The sequence below is a fragment of the Asterias rubens genome, chromosome 18, assembly GCF_902459465.1.
Source record: "Asterias rubens chromosome 18, eAstRub1.3, whole genome shotgun sequence".
NCBI lineage: Eukaryota > Metazoa > Echinodermata > Asteroidea > Forcipulatida > Asteriidae > Asterias > Asterias rubens.
Genome location: NC_047079.1, coordinates 11,310,246 through 11,331,762, shown reverse-complemented (window position 1 = coordinate 11,331,762; position 21,517 = coordinate 11,310,246). Strand labels below are relative to the sequence as shown.

The window sequence follows — 21,517 nt, the reverse complement described above, 5'->3', positions numbered from 1 at the left end:
TACTTTCTCATATTTTTATGTAACTTTATCTTTCAATTATACGAAGATTATTAATTAAAGAACTTCAATATAAATTGAGAGAAGATCGCAGTTCATAAATGAATTGAACAATATTTGCTGTGCAAAAAATGACTAATTTTTAGAAAGATGTACTCAAAATTAAAGACTTCCGCCTTTTATATATAAAAGGCGGAAGTCTTTAAGTACTGTATAAATATAGTATGCATCTGAAAGCACACAAAGTAATGCGTCAAGGGTGTTTTTTCTTTCATTATTCTTTTGTAAATTCGATGACCAATTTATATTGAATCAAAGTTTTCACAGTTTTTATATTATTATGCATATACTGTTGGGATACACCAAGTAAGAATAGTCTTTGACAATATTACCAAACGTGTCCAGTGTCTTTAAATTGGCTATCAAGAAATGAAATGGAATAAGAAAGACAATAAGTCATAGCTCTCCCTCATAATGACATTTTGGTGAGTAGATTTGAAGATTTCAGGTCTGAAGGCTGGGTTAAACAAAGCACTAAGATTAATCTTAAAGGAACACGGTGCCTTGGATCGGTCGAGTTGGTCTTTGAAAAGCGTTTGAAACCGTTTGTTATGAAATGCATATTATGGTAAGAAATATATTTTAAAGGTAGGATCATCTAATGAACCACACATTTATCACTCGAAATTGCACGGTTTTCCTTTTACGTCGCAAACTAACACGGTCGGCCATTTATTTTTATGGAGTCAAAATTTGACTCCACAAAATGGTCGAATTTTCAAAGACCAACTCGACCGACCCAAGGCAACGTGTTCCTTTAAGATGAGTTGTATTTGTGACAACACACTTTGCTTAGCAGTTCAGACTGATTGACATCTTAAGATCAATCTTAAGCTCTTTGTGAAATTGGCCCCCTAAGCTTGCCCGCCCGATGGATGAAATGACGCTGGACAAAATAGCTTGCCACTTTCTGTCTGATTTATTATTGATGTGTGGTGATGAAGCACCGATTTCGACTTTCTAAAGCTAACAAAACCATGGCAACGCATTTCAGGCTAAGATTAAGTTTATTATAAACAGTGGCTTGGTCGAGCGTTTGCGCACGTACACCATTCAAGGCTTTGGGTAAAGACGATGTCTACAAATATATTTACACTTAACTTACAAAGTTGATGTGCTGTAGTTTTTCTTATAGAAATGAGTAAAACGATGTCACGAAAATAATGTTCGTCTCAGTTTTAGCAATTGTAAAACGTACAAGTTCATCTGGTTAATACGTTTTACATGCTAAAATAATTTTCCTCACTGAGACGAACATTATTTCAGTGACAATTGTTTTACTCATATCTCAAAAGTTACAGCACCTCAGCAAGAGCTTTCTACCATCATATTATCCTTCAAATCTTCAAGTTGAATGTAAATCTGTGGACATTGTGTTTTGCGTTACAAAGAGTATACCCAAAGCATACGTTTTAGACGGTCGTCACAACGGTCGTTTTAAAGGCAGTGGACACTATTGGTAATTACTCAACATAAATATTGCCATAAAACCTTTCTTGGTGACGAGTAATGGGGAGAGGTTGATGGTAAAAAACATTGTGAGAAACGGCTCCCTCATTTGATTTCGAGACCTCAGATTTAGAACTCGAGGTCTCAAAATCAACCATCTAAACGCACACAACTTCGTATGACAAGGGTTATTTTTCTTTCATTATTATCTTGCAACTTCGATGACAGATTTAGCTCAAATTTTCACAGGTTTGTTGTTTTATGCATATGTTGAGATACACCAACTGTGAAGGCTAGTCTTTGACAATTACCAATAGTGTCCACTGCCTTTAATCGGTTTACACGAGAAATAGAAGGATTTTTCCATTGAAACCAACTCATTTCTAATGTGCAGAAAAAGAACAAAATAATTTCCCACTGCCATACTACAGTGCCTTTTCTGTCTGTCTATGGGTGATGTACATGTAGGCTATAGTAGAATGCGCACCGTTCACGTACAAATGCCATCAATTTATTACAAAGTCACAGAATGAAGCATTTTGCTAAAAGTAAACACTATTGCCAGGCGACAATCCAACCATGAATACTGTAGGTTTTCAGGTCAGGTATTTCCAGTGTCAATTTGTTAATAGTTGATTAATTGGCACTGACCTTTCGTTGATGCAAACTGCGCTTGTTACGACGGCCAATGTTAGCAAACCATACAATCGTTTGTTGTGACAAAATTCAACATTTCTGCCAAATAATTATTTAGCAGACGACCGAAAGTATAACCTTTCCATATCTGTATTTTGATTTGTCCGAGGTGATGGGCACCCAAATCACCTCAGACCAATCCACACAGATACGGAAGCTTACGTCACTGCACGTTAACCAATGAAATTATCGGCGACTATAACATTTTCCCTGCTTGTCCAAAAGAGGGCGTTTTCAGATTTATCGTCTGCAAAAGTTTGTCTGGTAACACACATCATACACCATCATCCCTTGACAGTTTAGTTGGTATTAAAACTCAGAAAGGAAAACAAAAACTTTGTTCCGCCCGGTGAAATGTTGACAAAGATAACGACGTTTGAGATATAACTCAACCTTTTGAAGTCGCAGTCATGAGTAGCAAGCCTGAAGAAGTATTATCAAGGTAGTTTGTGTTGGTGTTGGTGAGAATGGAGGGAGTTTGCCGTCGGTGTTGCTCGCCGTGCTGTGGCGGCAGTTCACGGGGCAGAGTGGACAGTCTCAACCCGCCGAGTGAAGAGATGGTACAGTAACGTTTTATGTGTTGTTTTTACGGACTCTAACTACTAGGCCTTGCATTGTTAAGTGGACAATTTAGGTTATAAATGGGAAAAGTTTCCGTATGGCGCCACCACTTTTTCATTCGATATGAAATAATATAGTAATAGTATCTAATTTACCTCAATGAGATATCCCTTTTAGTTTTTGTAAAAATTAGTGAAAAAGTGGTGGCGCTGTACGGAAAATTATCCTATATGTTCGACATACAAATACAATAACTAGCAGAGACTTTGTACTGCGTGAAAGTGCACCGATTTAAGTTAAATTTTTACTTCACATTCGTTATGATGTCCAGTTCTGTTTTTGTGCTGTGGCGCCGACTGAAAAAAGGCAACTTTTGTTGGTTTAGTTAGGAGAGAAGGCGGGGAGTGTTCACTCTCTCGTCTCCATCTATCCGGGGAGGAGGATCTATCTATTCTTCTAGTCTTGACCTACTTCTCAAGTAAAGTGTGCATCGTGTTTGTTCAAAAACCTGAACAAAAAAGAGCTAGCTAGCTGTCTAGTGTAGTGTCTGTACTATTTTGTTTTAAATTTTGACATGAAAATGCAGATTTAAAAGAATTAGTACAGAGCCCCATTTACTGGGTCTTCTTTTTGTAGCATTTAAAATTGACATTTGCATTATACATTTTAATAAGTTTAAAATGACTAATGAGATCAGAGCCCCAGTTACTGGGTCTACCTTTACCATGGTTACCCAGTAATTGGTTTAAAAAAAATGTGTCAATTTATTTTCACAAACTGCGCCCCAGTTACTTCCAGGTTCTACTTATAAGTTAATGCAGTTATAGAGAAAGGTAAAGTGATGTTCTATGGATGTTCTTTGGTTTGTTCCAAGCATGAGTGCCATGGGGACAATTTTTGTTTTTTATATACCCACCCTATGTCCACAGTGTATAGTGTAGCCTTTATTAAAATTTATACCTTGAAAACTTGATATCCCAAAAGGCAAACACAAAAACTTAATTGTTTTTTAAAATTGTTCACCCTTTAGGAGCCGCTTGTTGACGATTCAGGACATGGAAGTGTCGAGTGGTTACCAAGGAAAGACTATGAGGTAATACAATGCAATTTTCTCTGGTTGAATCAATACCAGTGAGAATAAGTTTGCCCTCTGCAGGCGGTGTATAGACTGTGTACCTTCTGGGCTGGCGCACAAGTCATGTATAACAAAAAATAACAGATGTGATGTTTTTATACACATGCTATTTTTCTTCACTTGGCAAAGCTTTAAAATTTCTCAAAAATTCTAGAACCAACTTCATACTACCCTAAGTGTGTATACTCAAAACAAACGGGTAATTTTGCAGAGATTTTCAGAAGATTATAGATTTCACTTCCTGATTGCATATTCTGATACGAATGCGAGCTCACTTACCACATTCGACACTCCTTAACGCTCACCTGTTCCACTGCCAGCAGGCTTACTAAACTGTTCAACGCTGATGCCTCAGCACCTGAGAGCAAACTTTTGGCGCTCTATAAAGGACATTTGATTGATTGATTGATTGATTGTTATTTCCCGTTAGAGTCTTGACTATGACATCTGTCATAATGCTCCATATCAAGACATGGTGGAGGGGAGAGAGTCCTGGGGAAGCCGCCATATTGGATTGATACGCTGGATTGTAACAGGACTTATCGGAGTTAGCACTGGACTGGTATGTGTACCTTATACCTTTTACCTAGTACCTTGTACCTTTTACCTAGTACCTTGTACCTTTTACCTAGTACCTTGCACCTTTTACCTAGTACCTTGTACTTTTTACTTAAGTACCTTGTACCTACTTTACCTTGTACCTAGTACCTTGTAGTACTTAGTACCTACCTAGTACCTTGTACCAAGGTGTCATCCATCCACAGGGTGTATTCCTATTTCAGATTTCAGGCACTTTATTTTAATACATGTTCTTGTACCTTTTACCTAGTACCTTGTATCTTGTACCTTGTACCTAGTACTCTATACCTATACTACTACGGTACATTGTACCTAGTACCTTGTACCATACCTTATACCTTTTTTTGTTCCCACCCAGGGATTCTCATTTATTGTTCACTGCCTCTTCTCTTTATAAACGTACAACATTACCTTATACCTAGTACCTAGGCACTTTGTTTTAATTCTTGTTTCTTTTTTGCTCACAGGTTGCAGTTTTTATCGATTTCTTTGTCAAAAAGCTGAATGAACTGAAGTACAGCACTGTTCAAGATTGTATCCTTACACCAAACAACATGCCCTTAACGGAAAGCACAAAAACACAATGATTTCCATGTTTGTTTTTATTTATAAAGTTTGGAATTTAAGACCGTTCAAAAATGCAAAAAGTTGTGGATGGCCTGGGCTCAATATTATAGCGCTGCTTAGCGGCCAATTTTGTGCTTACTTTGCAATTTCTATTTCATAGCGCTGCTAACCGTATGAAAACGAACCTTCCGGTGCTTACCGCACAAAAATAAATGACGTCACAATGCAAATCCACGGTAAACACGCAATATGGCCGCCCAATTTTTCTGCTAATATGTGAAATACGCTAAGGCTTAAGCAAATTTTTCTGCTACAGTAAGCACACAAATTTGCTTACCGTTAAGCAGCGCTATGAAATTGGACCCTGATGTTTTGACCCTAGCACATTCTTTCTAAAAGCCTTCATAAAAAATCTTCAATGAAGATTCGAGTATATTCTAGATACAAGAACACCATGACAAATTTTTTCCACTTTCATAGAAACATTGAGAGTTGGTTTTTACTTAATTTATTGCATGCTTTACTTGATAAACGTGACCTTTAACCCTTGACCCCCTGTGACCTCAGCTATTCTAACATGCAGCAAAGATGGCTGCCTTGTTCTGTCTCTTCTAATCCTGCTGGGGTTTAGTGCTGGCTTTGTGCTGATTGCAAGTGTACTTGTTGCATTTGAGGTAACACTGTTTCCGAAACTTGTTTTGAATTTCTTAAGGTTGTATCATAAATGTTGGTGTGATTCCTGGCTACAGGACAGCTACTGGTTATATGGTTTCTGACTGGCACCCTGAACAAAGATTCTGACTAAAAGGGAGTCCACCAACATAGGGCTTGATAGCCCAGTTGGTAGAGTAGAGAGCCAGTCATTAATCCGGTGATCGTTCTCCATCGTTGGTTCCCGCTCCAGTAAATTTTTCTTTGTTCATGCCCAAAGCTTAAAATCTCAGCCAGTCAGTGTCCCATGTGGTTTATGCTTGAATTTCATAATATTTACAATTTTTTTTTTTCTTTTTTCGAGAGACTTGGTGGCCGCAGACTAACCAGGGCCCAATTCCATAGAGCTGCTAAGCACACAAATTGGCTAAGCATGAAATTTCTTCCCCGATAAAAACAGGATTGCCAGCCAAATTTCCATTTGTTGCATAGTGCTTGTTACTGGTATATTCAGCTTTTGTTTGCTTATCCTAAAAATCACATGGAAATTTGGTTGGTAAACCTGCTTTTATCAAGGAAGACATTTCTTAGCAGCTCTATGAAATTGGGCCCTGGTGAATCCATTGTTCTTGGTAATGTACGTACGCATGCTCAGATATATGTAAACAATGGAAACTTAACTGGTAAGTCTGCTGCCATCTAACGTCCCAAAGTCTCCCATGGTAATGTTATGACAGCAATTGCTATAGTTAATTTCCAAACAATTTGTGCCCCGACTGCCATTGTGAAAACAAAATCAAAGATGACATGTGGTTTGTATTACACCAATCAAATGACAAGAAGCTGTGTATGGTATATGAAATTAGTTACCTTGTTTTGTAGCCTATTGCAGGTGGATCAGGGATACCGGAAATAAAGTGCTACCTGAATGGCATAAAGGTACCACACGTTGTGAGACTCAAGACACTAGTAGCCAAAGCTGTCGGGGTGCTATTTAGCGTCGCTGGTGGTAAGTCTGAAAACCTTGTCGAAGATTGTATCAAAGACCTCTTTCTTGTAAAAAATTGCTGGCAAAAAAACCCATGGAACTTCTCTGAAGAGCGCTTATTGGCCCAAGTTCTAAAACTTTTTAGTTCTAGGACTCCAAAGTGCTGCACCCCAAAAGTAAAAGTCCCACAAGTTCTAGAGTCCCAAGCGTTAAACTTTAACTTCAAAGTGTTAAAAATCACAAATTCTCAAACTCAAGGCTCTAAAACTGGCAAGTTCTAGAACCACAAGTTCTAAAAATCACAAATTCTAGAACACCCAAGTACTGAAATTTAAGTTCTAGAGCCCTTAAGTTTTAAACCTCAAAAGTTCTATCAAAACCTACATGACAAAAGTAATCAATAAATTCAAAGTACATGTTGGGTGTTTTTCTTTGGGACACACTTGTTATTGAGAACTTTCTGAGTGCTTAAATTCGTAGACATATTTATCAATTATTTTATGTTAGGATTATTTGTCGGCAAGGAAGGTCCCATGATCCACAGCGGTGCAATAGTTGGTGCTGGCATCCCCCAATTCCAGAGTATTACATTCAGTAAACTCAACTTCAAGTTTCCATATTTCAGAACAGATAGGTAAGTGATGTGTGTTTGATACTACAATTGACCTAATTCACCCAACATTGGGAAGGATGTGCATCCTTACAGGCTGTGAAGGGGGTAACCCTGTTTTATGCCCCAGTGGGTGGCAACATGCCCCTGGTGGCAGTTGATTTGGGTCCTTAGCCCAAATCAGTTACATGAGTATAGCCCTCACCTTGAAGTTCAGGCTAGTCTATCATATTAAAGGGAAGGTACACGTTTGGTAATTGTCAAAGACCAGTCTTCTCACTTGGTGTATCCCAACATAAGGCTAGTCTATCATATTAAAGGGAAGGTACACGTTTGGTAATTGTCAAAGACCAGTCTTCTCACTTGGTGTATCCCAACATAAGGCTAGTCTATCATATTAAAGGGAAGGTACACGTTTGGTAATTGTCAAAGACCAGTCTTCTTACTTGGTGTATCCCAACATAAGTATAAAAAATAAGCCTGTGAAAATTTGAGTTAAATTGGTCATCGAAGTTGCGAGAAAATGATGAGAGAAAAAAACCCTTGTTGGACGAATTGGTGTGCTTTCAGATAGGAATAAAAGTCTTTTATTATTTTAGTGAGAAATTACCTCTTTCTCAATATCTATGCTACTTCAGAGGGAGCCGTTTCTCACAATGTTTTATCATATCAACAGCTCTCCAATGCTTGTTAAAACAAGTCAGTTTTTAAGTTAATATTTGTTTTGAGTAATTACCAAACGTGTACCTTCCCTTTAAACAAATGAGAAATTTAATGATTGTGCCAGTTTTTGAGTCGGTTTCCCTGTGTTTTACAACTGTGTAGCAATCACTGATGATAAAGGAGCGATTACTTGGAAAATTTTGCGTTTTTTTTTTCAAATTGTCATTGTGTGAACTTGGACCAAGTGCCTTCTATAGTGTTTCAATGTTGCAGTATGGTTGTCTTAATAGTATGTAATTTTGATTTCAGGGATAAACGTGACTTTGTGTCTGGTGGGGCTGCAGCAGGTGTGGCAGGTAAATACTCAGTTATGGGCAATCATGATTCAATGGTTGGGGTGGGGTCAGGGTAGACTTGGTTCCAAGGCAGCCAACACATTACAGCGTAAAATGGGTCCTCTTGCAGACCCACCTGTGTCATTTGCCTATGATCATTGGGGCGTTATAATAATGTGGGGCGTTTTTCGTGGCTGATGGAGAGGAATAACCACGATCTCAGACTTGACATCAAGTCTAGGGTCAGGGGAGGGGGGGGGGGCTATGAACTATCCTCACTTCAACCAGCGCCCTCCCCCCCCCCCCACAAATTTTTTTTCTCAATATTGTCACTGTGTAAAGTTCAGTTGGCAAAAAATATACTCCGCACTAATTAATTCATAAAAATTCAATGAGGCTAGAAATATTTCCATACTTATAATATATGTACTTCCATAGACCTTTTCGCAAATACTGGGGCTTGCGCATTGGTATTTGCGATAAGGTCTATACTGTATATTCTGTTCTAAGCTGCTTTTGGTGCTCCAATTGGAGGTGTTCTCTTCAGCTTAGAGGAAGGTTCATCATTCTGGAACCAGGCACTCACATGGAGGACAGTAAGTTAATCTTCACCATCAATGTGCTGTTTTTGTGCATCTATCTTATTATTTATACTTTCTATAAGTATTTGTTTTATGAGAAATTGCCTAGCGTCAAAAAGGCGGATGGCCACTTTAAGATGGGGGCTACACTTAAATGATTTTGGCTGTCGACCCAAATCAAGTGTCATCAGGGGCACCTTGCCACCTACTCCCGGGGCTGAAACAGAGTTGCCCCTGTCACAGTTTGTAAGGATGTAGGCATGGGTATCATCCACTAGGAGCCTGGCTGGTAGAGCAGAATGCACTACCTTCCCATTTTGTTTACAAAAGGGCATAGGTAATGACCAGGTATCGAACCCACACTCTGCTGCTGACAACACCAGAGCTTGGGTCCGTTGAACCGCTTGGCCACGACACGCCGTTTGTTTTCCTAAAACAGAACTTGTGGCTATCTGTTAGCCATTAACCATTTTTACTTATTTCATTTCTTCTGATGGTTTGGTTGTCTATGCTTTAATACCATGTCACTATTCCAAAGAGCTGTTTGATTTTGTCGTGAAACGTCAAAGAGACTCATTCTCAGTCCAGTTCCGAACTTGATGATTTATTGTATGTCTTTATTTGTTCAGTTTTTCTGTGCAATGTGTGCCACCTTCACCTTGAATTTTATGCTATCTGGATTGGATTACCAGCAATGGGGAGCTCTGGACCAGACTGGCCTCATTGACTTTGGACTCTTTGACAGGGTGAGTAATAACATAGAAAGGCTTTGCAAGGCTAGTAACTTTCTCTGCCTAGCAAATACATGCAATTTCGGCTGGTTTACGGTTTTTGCTGGGTAAGATTATATAGAGCTGCTTAACCACAACAAAGGAGCTCAACCCTGCAAAATTGTGCTTACCAGCCAAACTACCATGTCACACGTACAATTTCTGACTGGTATCCTGCAAATTTCTGCAAAGCAGAAAAATGTTAAGCAATATTTTTGCTTAAGCCGCTCTTTGAAATTGGGCCCTGGTTATTTGTATCAGATTATTTTACTTATGTTTCGAGAGGAATTTCTTGAAAACTTTTGGGTTTTTATTTGAACTAGTGCGACGCTGATGATAAAGGGAGCTGCAATCTCTGGACGGCGCTAGATCTGCTCGTCTTCATCGTCATGGGATTTTTCGGTGGCCTCTTGGGGGCGCTCTTCAACTACCTGAACACTAAGCTGACCATCTATCGAATGAAACATCTCGGTGCAAGTAAAAAGTTTAAAAGGTGAAGAATTGGTAAAATGTTAAATAGTTTATTAATAAAATCAAGTTTGTAAGATGATTTTAGGAGTCTAAATGGCTGTTAAATCTATTTAAATTTTTAGGGTTTTAGAAGCAATACTTATCGTCATGGTTACGGCATCAGTTGCTTTCATTGCTGCTATGACACTTGGGCAGTGTAAGAAAATCCCAGCAAACAACGTAAGTTGAGAATTCACATTTTTTATTTGAAACAAAAAGAAACTGGTATTTTTGTCAACTTTATAAGGACTCTTTATAAATGTGTGCATTACAAAACTGAATTTATTACTATAATAATTTTATGACACGATCAGCAGCACAAATGGCACCAATAATAGGATCTGCTGAGAAGAAAATGTTCAGTTTTAGATGTGGGAGGAAAACCCCAACGGGGGAAAACTCTGCCATAAGACAGGGACTGAAAACCCAATCCACAAGGCTCCGGTCTGAGATGGGATTTAAACCGGGTTCCATAGAGGTGAAAGACAGAGAAAGAAGCCACTAACCAAACCATTGAGCTAATTCTAGCCTCTTTAATGTTTCTTTTGCGTTTGCCTTTTTAGGGAACTACAGACGCCATTTTCCTATCAGCCGCTCAAGGAAACGGAACAGAACGGACGTTCTTTTGCCCAGATGGATACTATAACGACATGGCAACGCTATTCTTCAACTCACAAGAAGTTGCTATTAAAGAACTCTTCCATGAAGCAGGTAGGAAACGTTTTATCGGGGATGGGAAAATGAGTTTTAATTTTCCCCAGAGTACAAAAGAACGCAGGGTATGGAAACGGTTAAATAGCTGAGCAGAGATTGACCATTACAGGGAAGCGGCTCAACAACACATCCTTTTCATTTAGCAACTCTCACCTGTTTTTTTCCATGTTATTCCTTTTCCAAACAATTCGATTTTGTTGTAATCTCACAAGGGTCAGCTTTACAAAATCACCATTACAGGAAGAGGCTAAAATAACACAACATTTTCGTCTGGCAACTCACACCTGTTATCTTCATGTATTTCCTGTTCCACATAGTTTGACTTTTGTTCTCATTTTACAGGGAGGTTCAGCTTGCAATCTCTTGGGATTTTCTTTGGATTATTCTTTCTGCTGGCATGCTGGACGTACGGTGCTATGGTACCTAGTGGTCTGTTTGTACCATGCTTACTGTGTGGAGCAGCGTATGGTAGAATTGTCGGCAGTGTCTTAAATCAGTAAGTGTGGCTCTTCTACATCCATGAACCCTTTGACTATGGGGAGGGTAGAGTGTATTAGGACTGTTTGAGTGTACTGTTTATAGTGTCTGAAACCAGTCAAATGTTGTCTATTTTTGCTGGCTGGGCAGAATTATAACATACCCACTAGCAATACCCTTTTTGACCATAGGAGACCTAAGCCAACTGTCCTTTTTGGCATTTTCCTGGTGGCATCGCAGACACCTGGGCCCAATTTCATAGAGCTGCTAAGCACAAAGATTTGCTTAGCATGAAATTTTTGCCTTGAGAAAAACAGGATTACCAACCAATCTTTCCATGTGATTTTCAGGAAAAGCAATCAACAGCTTAATACAAGTAACAAGCAATATGCAACAAATGTTAATTGGTTGGTCACCATGTTTTTTATCATGGAAGGAATGTCGTGCTAAGCAAATTTTTGTGCTTAGCAGCTCTATGAAATTGGGCCCTGCTCAGTAATCGATGCTGCCCTGGCTTGGGTGTCTCCCCTTGATCTACAATTAGAGGCTGTTCATGGCATACACAAGAAGAACAAGAAATCCCAAGATATTTGGTTTGCGGTATAACACCATCTGTGAATCTACGTCCTGTGTAACTTATGTTCTATGGAGAACTTGTCTTGCTTTCGGTTCGGGAGACTTCTAAGTTCTGGAAAGAACTGTCCTGCTTTTTGAGTACTACCTGGGCGGCTGGTAGGAAATCGGTTGGGACAACACTTTCGTTTTAGCGGGTTTAAGGGAGTTCTTAGTTGGTCTCAACATTTCGACATCAAGATCAATCCTTAACAACAATTTCACTTTATCTGGTCGTGATATCTCTATTAGATACACAGGCTATGCAGCGATCAGCAACATCTACTCTGGTACCTTTGCGTTGATCGGAGCGGCATCATTCCTCGGTGGAGTGGTCCGGATGACCATCAGCCTGACGGTCATTCTAATCGAATCAACCAATGAGATTAGCTACGGACTACCCATTATGGTCACACTCATGGTAAGTTTGAATTCATCCAATCAAATCATAGATCATCCTGTGTGGAAAGTATGGATGTCCACCTTATTATCTCAGGGCCCAATTTCATAGAGCTGCTTAAGCGAAGAATTAAGCTTAGAAACTGTCTGCTAAGCAGAAATAAGCAGGATACCAGTCACAAATTGCACATGAGCAAAGCAGTTTGGCTGGTAACCTTATTTCAGTCAGCATAATTTTGTTGTGCTTAGCTACTTTTTGTGCTTAAGCAGCTCTATGAAATTGTGCCTTGGTTCTTCTTGGCACCTTCTTCTCTCGGTGTGTCATGGCAAAGCTGGCAACCACACTGGACTCAAGTTCTGGCGTTGCTGATCAGCAGAGTGTGGGTTAAATTTTCAAGTCCCAATCTCGGTGGCGGTTACAAGTAAGTTGAATGGCTTCTAATACATGCACCCCCCATACAAAGATGTTGACAAAGCAGGGAGACCGCCAACATTAGGGCTAGATAGCACAGTTGGTAGAGCGCCGGGAAACAGACCAGGGCCCAATTTCATAGAGCTGCTTAAGCAAAAAAATTTGCTTAAGCAAAAAAATCCTTGCTAAGTAAAATCAGATTACCGGCAAAGACTCCACTCAATTGTTATGCTAAGTAAACAACAGCTAAATACCAGTCACAAGCAATGTATATGGCATGAAATTTGGGCGAATAATATGTGTAAAATAAGCGAGCTATTTTTGTGGTTTATGACATTGGCATTAGGTTCAAATCCCGCTTTTAACCAGCGGAGTTATAAACTTTAACCCAGTTACTGCACTTGCATGCCATCCCTCCATATGGTGTCTATGGAGAGTGCATGTTCAGTGCAGTCACTGGGTAAGAGTTCATCATTCCATGGACAGCCACAGGCCAGCTTTGATCATGACGATGCAACCCCTTTAATATTAACAACTCATTGTCTTGGTATTTTATTGTTCAGGTTGCCAAGTGGTCGGGTGATTTATTCAACAATGGTCTTTATGACATCCATGTTGAATTGAAAGCAGTCCCTTTGCTGGGATGGGAACCTCTCAAGAAAACAGAAAGGTAGGAATTTGTTTATTTATTACACTTCTAACAGCACAACTAGCATCAATACAGAATGAATGGGGATCGAGAAGGAATTTTAGTTTGAGATAGGGGAGGAAAACCCCCAAAGGGGGAAAGCTCACACAATCAGGTAAAGACTGAAAACTCAATCCACATATGCAAGGCACTTTTCTGAGATGGGATTCAAATCAGTGTTCACACCATTCACAAACGGACACCGCATAAATTTGAATATCAAAAAGTCGCCCAAGCTGCAATTAGTGTAGAGTTTTTTAAAGGATTTTTATATCTTGCTTGTAGAAGTTTTACTTGGTCTAAGACGTCTATGCTGACTTACAGATGGCATTATACTAAGTTCAACAGGGGTACGTTTTGCGGCTGAAACCAGTAATTGTTTCGGTCAATGGCTAGTGAACAACGAATAGCAAGTTCAACTGAAACAGTTATTGGTTATGTCCGCAAAACACACCCCTGGTGTATTTTTTGTTCACTGAATCCCATACTCTTTTTTACTCTCGACTATCTTTGTGTAGATTACGAGCTCATCAGATCATGGAGACCCATCTAACCTACATCTACCCTCACACCCGAGCCAGATCAGTCATCAGTATCCTCCGAACCACCAAACATCACGCTTACCCCGTAGTAACAGAAAACATTCCACCAAGAGGACCATCAGCCCAAGACGGAGCCGATGCCAACATTGTCAGCAGAAATTTGATTTATAAGGTAAGTTTTTGGTTTTCAGTTTTTGGTTTGCGGTTTGCAGTTTGCCGAAGGCAGGGAAAGAACTCACTGAGCCAACCCCAAGTATAAATATTTTACACCTCGCAAAAGCTTTGATCCTTTAAAGGCAGTGGACACTATTGGTAATTACTCAAAATAATTATTAGCGTAAAAACCTTTCTTGGTGACGAGTAATGGGAAGAGGTTGATGGTATAAAACATTGTGAGAAATGGCTCCCTCTGAAGTGCCATAGTTTTCGAGAAAGAAGTATTTTCCACGAGTTTGATTTTTAGACCGCAAGTTTAGAACTTGAGGTTTCGAAATCAACTATCTAAACGCACACAACTTCGTGTGACAAGGGTAATTTTTCTTTCATTATTATCTCGCAAGTTCGATGACCGATTGAGCTCAAATTTTCACAGTGACCACTGCCTTTAATTTGAAGGGATTTTTTTTTTTTTGATTTTAGAGAAATAGTACGTTGTCTCGATGTGACGAACAAAGGCAAAGAGCATCCTCTATACGCTCAGTAGAGTTGCACCGAGTCAACCAGTTGAATCGTGTAGCTTCAGGAAGTCCACACAGTCTATCCCATTGTCATCAGGATGGCGGGACGGAGACGCCAGAGGACTGGGATCGAATCTCTCTCAGGTGATGACCAATTAAATCTACACCCCACCGAAATACCAACAAAAGTCAACCAAAATGTTTCTGAAATACTTCTTGAAAGTTTGTACCAAAGTTTTTCTAAAAAAAAATTCATGAAAGTTTATTTCTCTAGCTTCTTGAAAATTATGCAGCCAAAATAAGTTCCAAGGATGTAAGTTCCAAGGATGACAACTATCCTAAATAACAACATAGAGAGTGAAGAATTGCAAGGATTTGGCATGGCAAAATTTGAAAGATGCTTCCAAGTTTTAAAGTAATGCTATTTTGAGCTGATTACTTCCCTGGTCATTAAGCCAATGGCATTCCTTTAATCTTTCCCAGCTCCCTAGGTAGTATACAGCCTCGGGTGATGTGGCTTTTTCATTCACAATATCAACCTCTACCCTCGTAGGTACCCATTAATACCCCTGGGTGAAGAGAAGCGTTTATAATAAAGCATCTTGCTCAAGGACACAAGTGTTATGGCCATGATTCAAACCTGCACTTTGATGGTTTGACGACCAGAACTTGAATCCGACGCTCTGAACCACTCGGCCGTGACATCCTACAGTAGGGTTTTTAACCCAGTGTTACTGGTTTGATTGGCTGCATATTGCACCACAGCACCTTTGTAACCATTTCCATGGTGCTATGTGAAAGGAGTAGGTCTCATAATTCAAGTGTAGCCGAACATCCTCACCTTGCAGGAAAAATACTGAATGTTAAAGCGTATTGAGCGTCACAGAGTGATGGTTATGAGCACTATCCCCCGCCGCTATGTAAAAGAAACCACTGTTTTATTTGTTATTATTATTAGAATTAAGACAGTTTTGAAATAATGATTAGCATTTATTATTTTCACTTTATTATCAGAACCAATCCTAGTGCCTACCCCGGCTGGATATCGGACATGGACAGCTTAGACGGAAACAACGAGCTAAATGAATATCGACCTTTGACCTTTCATGGGGTCATACTACGGAGTCATCTAGTGATGTTATTGAAGAAAAATATCTGCTACCCCGAAGATACATCGGTAAGCTGCTTAACATTCTTAACATTAAAGGGGCTGTCTACAATTGTTGAAGTTAACATGAGTGCAAAACTACAAAATAAGATGTTGATTACGTCAATATGTATCATGCCAATATTTGATGGCTTAACTCACAGTACATGGCTTGTATTGCATCCTGTGCATGAATAATAATAATTATAATAACCCGTTTTTATATAGCGCTTTTCACACCCGGAGCGCTTCACATTGTTATCCCTGATCACTAGGCCTTAAATCACTCCTTAAACCATCTCAGCTCCCTGGTGGGGTGTATGCAGCCTGTGCAACATTTATATGCGCTACTCGGATAAATCAATCACAAGAACCATCTCTGCCCTCACAGTTACCCATTTACCCCTGGGTGGAGAGAAGCAATTATAGTTAAGTGTCTTGCTCAGGGACACAAGTGTCACGACCGGGATTCAAACCCACATTCTGCTGAACAAAAGCACCAGAGCTTGAGTTCGGTGCTCTTATCCGCTCGGCCACGACACCCTTTGCATAGAAATAAAACTACACTTGATATCAACTCATTACAAGCTAATATTGCTGTATTTCTGTGCTTACTGACACCAAAGAATTCAAATTTGTTTGGCTACACTATTAAGTGGCAGGGTTGGGGAAAGGGGGCCTTAAAAAACGCTAAAGGAAAAGTATTACATTTTGAGAACTGCTTATACCCACCCAAAACGACCTGTGGTATTAAAATGCACAAAATTGTTTAATTGATTTGCATTTCAACCCTAGCAGAGTCTTTTTTCAAAGGCTTAAATACTTCTGAAGAGCATCATACAGGAAATTGTACATTAACCAGAATGATATGTGTTCGTGTCCACAGAGTACAGCCCAGACCGAACTGTCCTACAGTGAGTTGACTGAAGACTACCCCAGATATCCAGATATTTATGACATTGATATTGGTGCCGTTAATCTCAATATGATTATGGTGAGTGGCAGTCACATACTATGCTATGCTTTCTTTTCAGCTTAAAGGTTTAACAAAATGTACTTTGTTGTTTTTATTGGGAAGTCTAGTCAATCGATGGTATGCTGTTGAACACTTCAGTTGCCTTCTGTCATTTCGCTACAGATCACTTCTGCGCTTTACACCCTTTTTAAAATTTACATCAAATTTGCCTCACATTACAAAGCACTTAATTGAATTGGGCTATAGACCCAAATCAGTTGTCAGCAGGGACCTGTTGCCACCTACTTCTGGGGCTGAAACAGTGTTACCCCCACCCCCTTCACAGTCTGTATAGGTGTATGCATGGGTACCATCCACTAGGAGCCTGGCTGGTAGAGCAGAATGCACTACCCTCCCAACTTTTTATGAAGCATTCATAGTTAAATGCTCAAGTGCCTTGCTCACAGCACACAGGTGCCATGACTAGGACTCTGCTGCTGATGTCATTGGGGGATGCACAAAATCTACTTAGAACGAACTTCTGTGATATTATTACTGAGGTATGAGAGGGCAATTATACTTCATTGGTCTTCACTCAACCTAACTTTCAAACCAAGAGAGTTTTGAATTCTTGTTTCATATTTTCAAAACCGGTTTTGATTGTTGATCTTTTTTCAGGACGTGACGAAATACATGAACCCTTGCCCTAATACAGTCTCACCTGAAACGCCGGTCTCCAAAGTGTTTAATATCTTCCGTACTATGGGCCTACGACACCTCATGGTTACCAACAGCAGTGGAGAGGTAGGTGCATCAAAGAAACTGATTTCATTCTTTCAAATGCATTTGGTGCTTGACATGTGACATGGTGTATCCCTAACTGTAATGTCTTCTTGGGATCTCAGGAATTCTTTAGAGGATGTCAAGGGGGTGGGGGGGGGGATTTCTGCACAAGCGGAAAATAGTGTTTTAAAGTATGTGAGCATTTTGGGGAGGGGGGCCCTTTGTCACATACCGAGCATTATTCAGATGTTTGTTTTCAGTTGCGTTGTTGTATTTTACATAGAAGTGTTAAAGGCACGTTGAGAGAGGAGGCCTTTTAACTTATAGATCTCATAACTCCTTACTATGACTTAACTATGACTTAATTGGTGCAAGTAATAGTTATGATTTATGCTAAATCATAGTGTAATTATGACTTTATGCTAAATCATAGTGATGAGATACAAGTCATAGTTCTGACTTTCTTTTAGTTTTCTCAATGACCCCTCAATGACAAAACTGTTCAATCAAAATGTGATTACTAAAGTTATCCCCAAAATTATTTCTATTTGTTATGATTTTTGTTAAATTTCTTTCAATGATACACAGATCCTTGGGATTATTACAAGACACAATCTAACCGATGAATTTCTGGAGGAGAAGCTCGAGATGTACGGCTACAATGAGCATTGACAGCAAGAAAATTAGAGCATCAAATTCAAGTTCTGATGGCTGGTTCGTCAGGGGGTGGGTTCGAATCCTGGTTCTGACACTTGTGTCCTTTGGCAAGACACTAATCTAAAACTTTCTAGAGCATCAATCTTAAGTTCTGGTGGCTGAGTCATCAGGGTGCGGGTTCGAATCCTGGTCATGACATATTTGTCCTTTGGCAAGACACTAATTTAAAACGTTCTAGGGTATCAGTCTTAAGTTCTGGTGGCTGAGTCATCAGGGTGCGGGTTCGAATCCTGGTCATGACATATTTGTCCTTTGGCAAGACACTAATCTAAAACTTTCTAGAGCATCAATCTTAAGTTCTGGTGGCTGATTCATCAGGGTGGGTTCGAATCCTGGTTCTAAAACTTGTGTCCTTTGGCAAGACACTAATCTAAAACTTTCTAGAGCATCAATCTTAAGTTCTGGTGGCTGAGTCATCAGGGTGGGTTCGAATCCTGGTTCTAAAACTTGTGTCCTTTGGCAAGACACTAATCTAAAACTTTCTAGAGCATCAATCTTTAGTTCTGGTGGCTGAGTTATCAGGGTGCAGGTTCGAATCCTGGTCATAACATATTTGTTCTTTGGCAAGACACTAATCTAAAACATTCAAGAGCAAGAACTGTCTCATTTCCAAGGAGTATTATGTGTATGTATTATGTGTACAGACTTGGGCCCAATTTCATAGAGCTGCTTAAGCACAAAAAACTAGCTAAGCACAACAAAATTATGCTTACCAGAATTAGGTTACCAGGCCAAGATAGCATGTCACATGTCAATCTTTGACAGGTATCCGTATCCTGCTTACTTTTGCTAAACAGAAGATATGTAAGCTTGATTTTCTGCTTAAGCGGCTCAACGACATTGGACCTTGATCTTCACAGAGGCCATTACCTCCATGGTAAACACAGCGGTGCAAAGCATTTTTGACATCCAAAAGGTCTTGTCAGTATTTGACAATGGTTTGTGATGTGGCTTTATTTAGTTTAATTTTCAACAATCTTGCTGCAGAAGTGGTTGTCATTTAAATGACAACGTTGTACATAGTTTGTAATTCAACTCAATTTAATTAAGTACTAATAAACGCCCATGTAAAGCTTTCACAATTTTTTATAAAATAGAAAGGAAAAGTAAGTATTCAGTAAGTCATTGCATCAATGCATCAATGCATCAATGCATCAATGCATCAACAATAAAAAAGTTGTAAACACAATGTATTACCAATGTTTTCCCAAGCACTCCCCTACATTCCATTATTCCAATTTGTTATTGAAAGTACTAAATAAACTTGAATTGCCAAAATAACAAATAGCTGTTTTTTCACAATTCCGATATTTGCATACTAAACATTTTATTTCGCCAAAAGTACAACAAAATGTGCTAATTTCTTACCAAAGCTTATCTCATTCTTGCTTTTATACATAACCATTTTTATAGCAAAATGTATAACTTTATAGAAATTTATTGAGAAAGTATATGTTTTGATTGGTTTAACTTTAACTGAGAAAACAACTTATTAAGTTGTAAATTTGCTTTATTTAGGAGGAGTGTGTAGTAATCGCCTTGATATATAACAGGTTATTAAAACCAAAGTTTAATGTCACAAGTTGGAATTTTTTCGAAATGTACCAACAATTGCATAACTGAACAGTTTATAAACAATTTCATATTGATTGAGTATCTTTGCATTTCTTTACAAGGCTACAGATTATTGTTATTCTTACAATATTTTTATAGGGAAAGCTCCCATAAAGTTTCTTAACTAATCATGAGAAGCAGTGTGCTATAATTTTTATATATTTTTTTAAAACTTCTGTTAAAAAATATGCTCAAAGACCTTAGAAATAAAATCAACAGTTTTAGGGGAATATTTTTTGGGAATATTTTTTTCTGGATGGGTTAAATAGAGTAATTATGTGCAACTTTTATGCATTGACAGTATTATTTGAATGTTGGGTGTGAAGCCTGAGGGCAGGCAGTGGGTAGGAATAAACGCTAAAAGATAATGCCAGAAACAATTTGTTAATTTAATAAGGATAATTGAATTTAAGAAAGATACGGTAATAAATGTCTCATCATAAAAGGCGAAATTGATAAACATTGGTTGATTGTTTGTTTATATTTTGTTTAATAGGCAGATTGCCAATATAGGCACAAACTTCCTCTATACCCCCCCCCCCCCCCCCCCTACCGACATACCACCACTGCCCACACTGCCCCTCCACACGTCAAGAAGTACCAATCCTCAGGGCAATATACTTAACATTCCATTTTGGAATGAACCCCCAACCCCAACCCGCTAGGGCCGATTTTGTTGATCTGCTTACCGTGAAGAGATATGTGCTTACTACTAGCAGTATGCCACTAGCAGACTGACTCAAGTCCAATGTTTAATTCCCATCATGTATCGCCCTATAACATTTTAAGTTACTATTTTTAGCACTAGACTTGAGTCAGTCTGCTAATGGCACAGAGTTTGTGCTTTGCAGGGCTTGGTAAGCACAAAAATGACATCCAAAAGCTGAATCTGAATCTGAATCTGAATTATATAGTCGGCAAAGCATCCTTTCAGGAAACATCACACCAACTTTTGTTTAGCTTGCGCGTCGCGTGGGTGGGGCGATTATTTTGCTCCGTATAGGGTAAATACTTCTTGTCTAAATGCAGAGTGCGAAAGTGGGATGCCATCTATAATTTTACGTGGGAGGCTGTTCCAATCTTTGATTGTTCTTGGAAAGAAGCTGTTGTTGAAAATTCTAGTTCTGGTGCGTATCTGCATAAGTTTTTGTTTATGTCCCCATGATGAGTGATTATTAGGAGTCAGACAGTCTACAGTTGGGATGTCTACTAATTTATTGAGAATTTTGTACATCATAGTTAGTCCATGGTTAGTCTGCTGACTTTCCTCCTGGTTTCGAGTGTCAGCCATCCTTGTTTTTTGAACAGTGACGTGACAGTTCCTGGCGTAGTTGAAATTAGTTAAAAAATAGCGTAAATGGCCCCCAACTAATAAATCCATTGAATGAAATTCTCATGAATGTTTTATCAAGAAGGTTTGTGAGTAAAAATGTGGGGCAAGGATCGATATACAATAAAGACAGGGAATTGGGGGAAACATTGTGTGAGTGACACTGACATGTCACTTTTACAAAATAAAAATGAAACTCACACCCCAAAAAAACTGAGTTTCAGCAAAGGAAGAGTTTCTGGCCGCGGAGTGCGGATAGTACAGATCTTCAAATTAAAATCTATAAGAACTTGTTTAT

General features: G+C 39.1%; 1 protein-coding gene across 1 annotated transcript; it reads left to right on the top strand.

The window, feature by feature from the left end:
- Positions 1-2,531: 2,531 nt before the first annotated feature.
- LOC117302381 (chloride transport protein 6-like) lies at positions 2,532-20,349 on the top strand. Its single transcript, XM_033786309.1, has 22 exons — positions 2,532-2,762; positions 3,794-3,856; positions 4,329-4,460; positions 4,945-5,011; positions 5,612-5,718; positions 6,578-6,704; positions 7,191-7,317; positions 8,266-8,312; positions 8,802-8,887; positions 9,502-9,618; positions 9,966-10,135; positions 10,236-10,332; positions 10,716-10,863; positions 11,209-11,362; positions 12,208-12,376; positions 13,330-13,436; positions 13,973-14,168; positions 14,636-14,817; positions 15,688-15,850; positions 16,707-16,814; positions 17,454-17,579; positions 18,147-20,349. The coding sequence occupies exons 1-22, from the start codon at positions 2,670-2,672 to the stop codon at positions 18,228-18,230; spliced, it is 2,670 nt and encodes an 889-aa protein (XP_033642200.1). The 5' UTR covers positions 2,532-2,669; the 3' UTR covers positions 18,231-20,349.
- Positions 20,350-21,517: the final 1,168 nt, after the last annotated feature.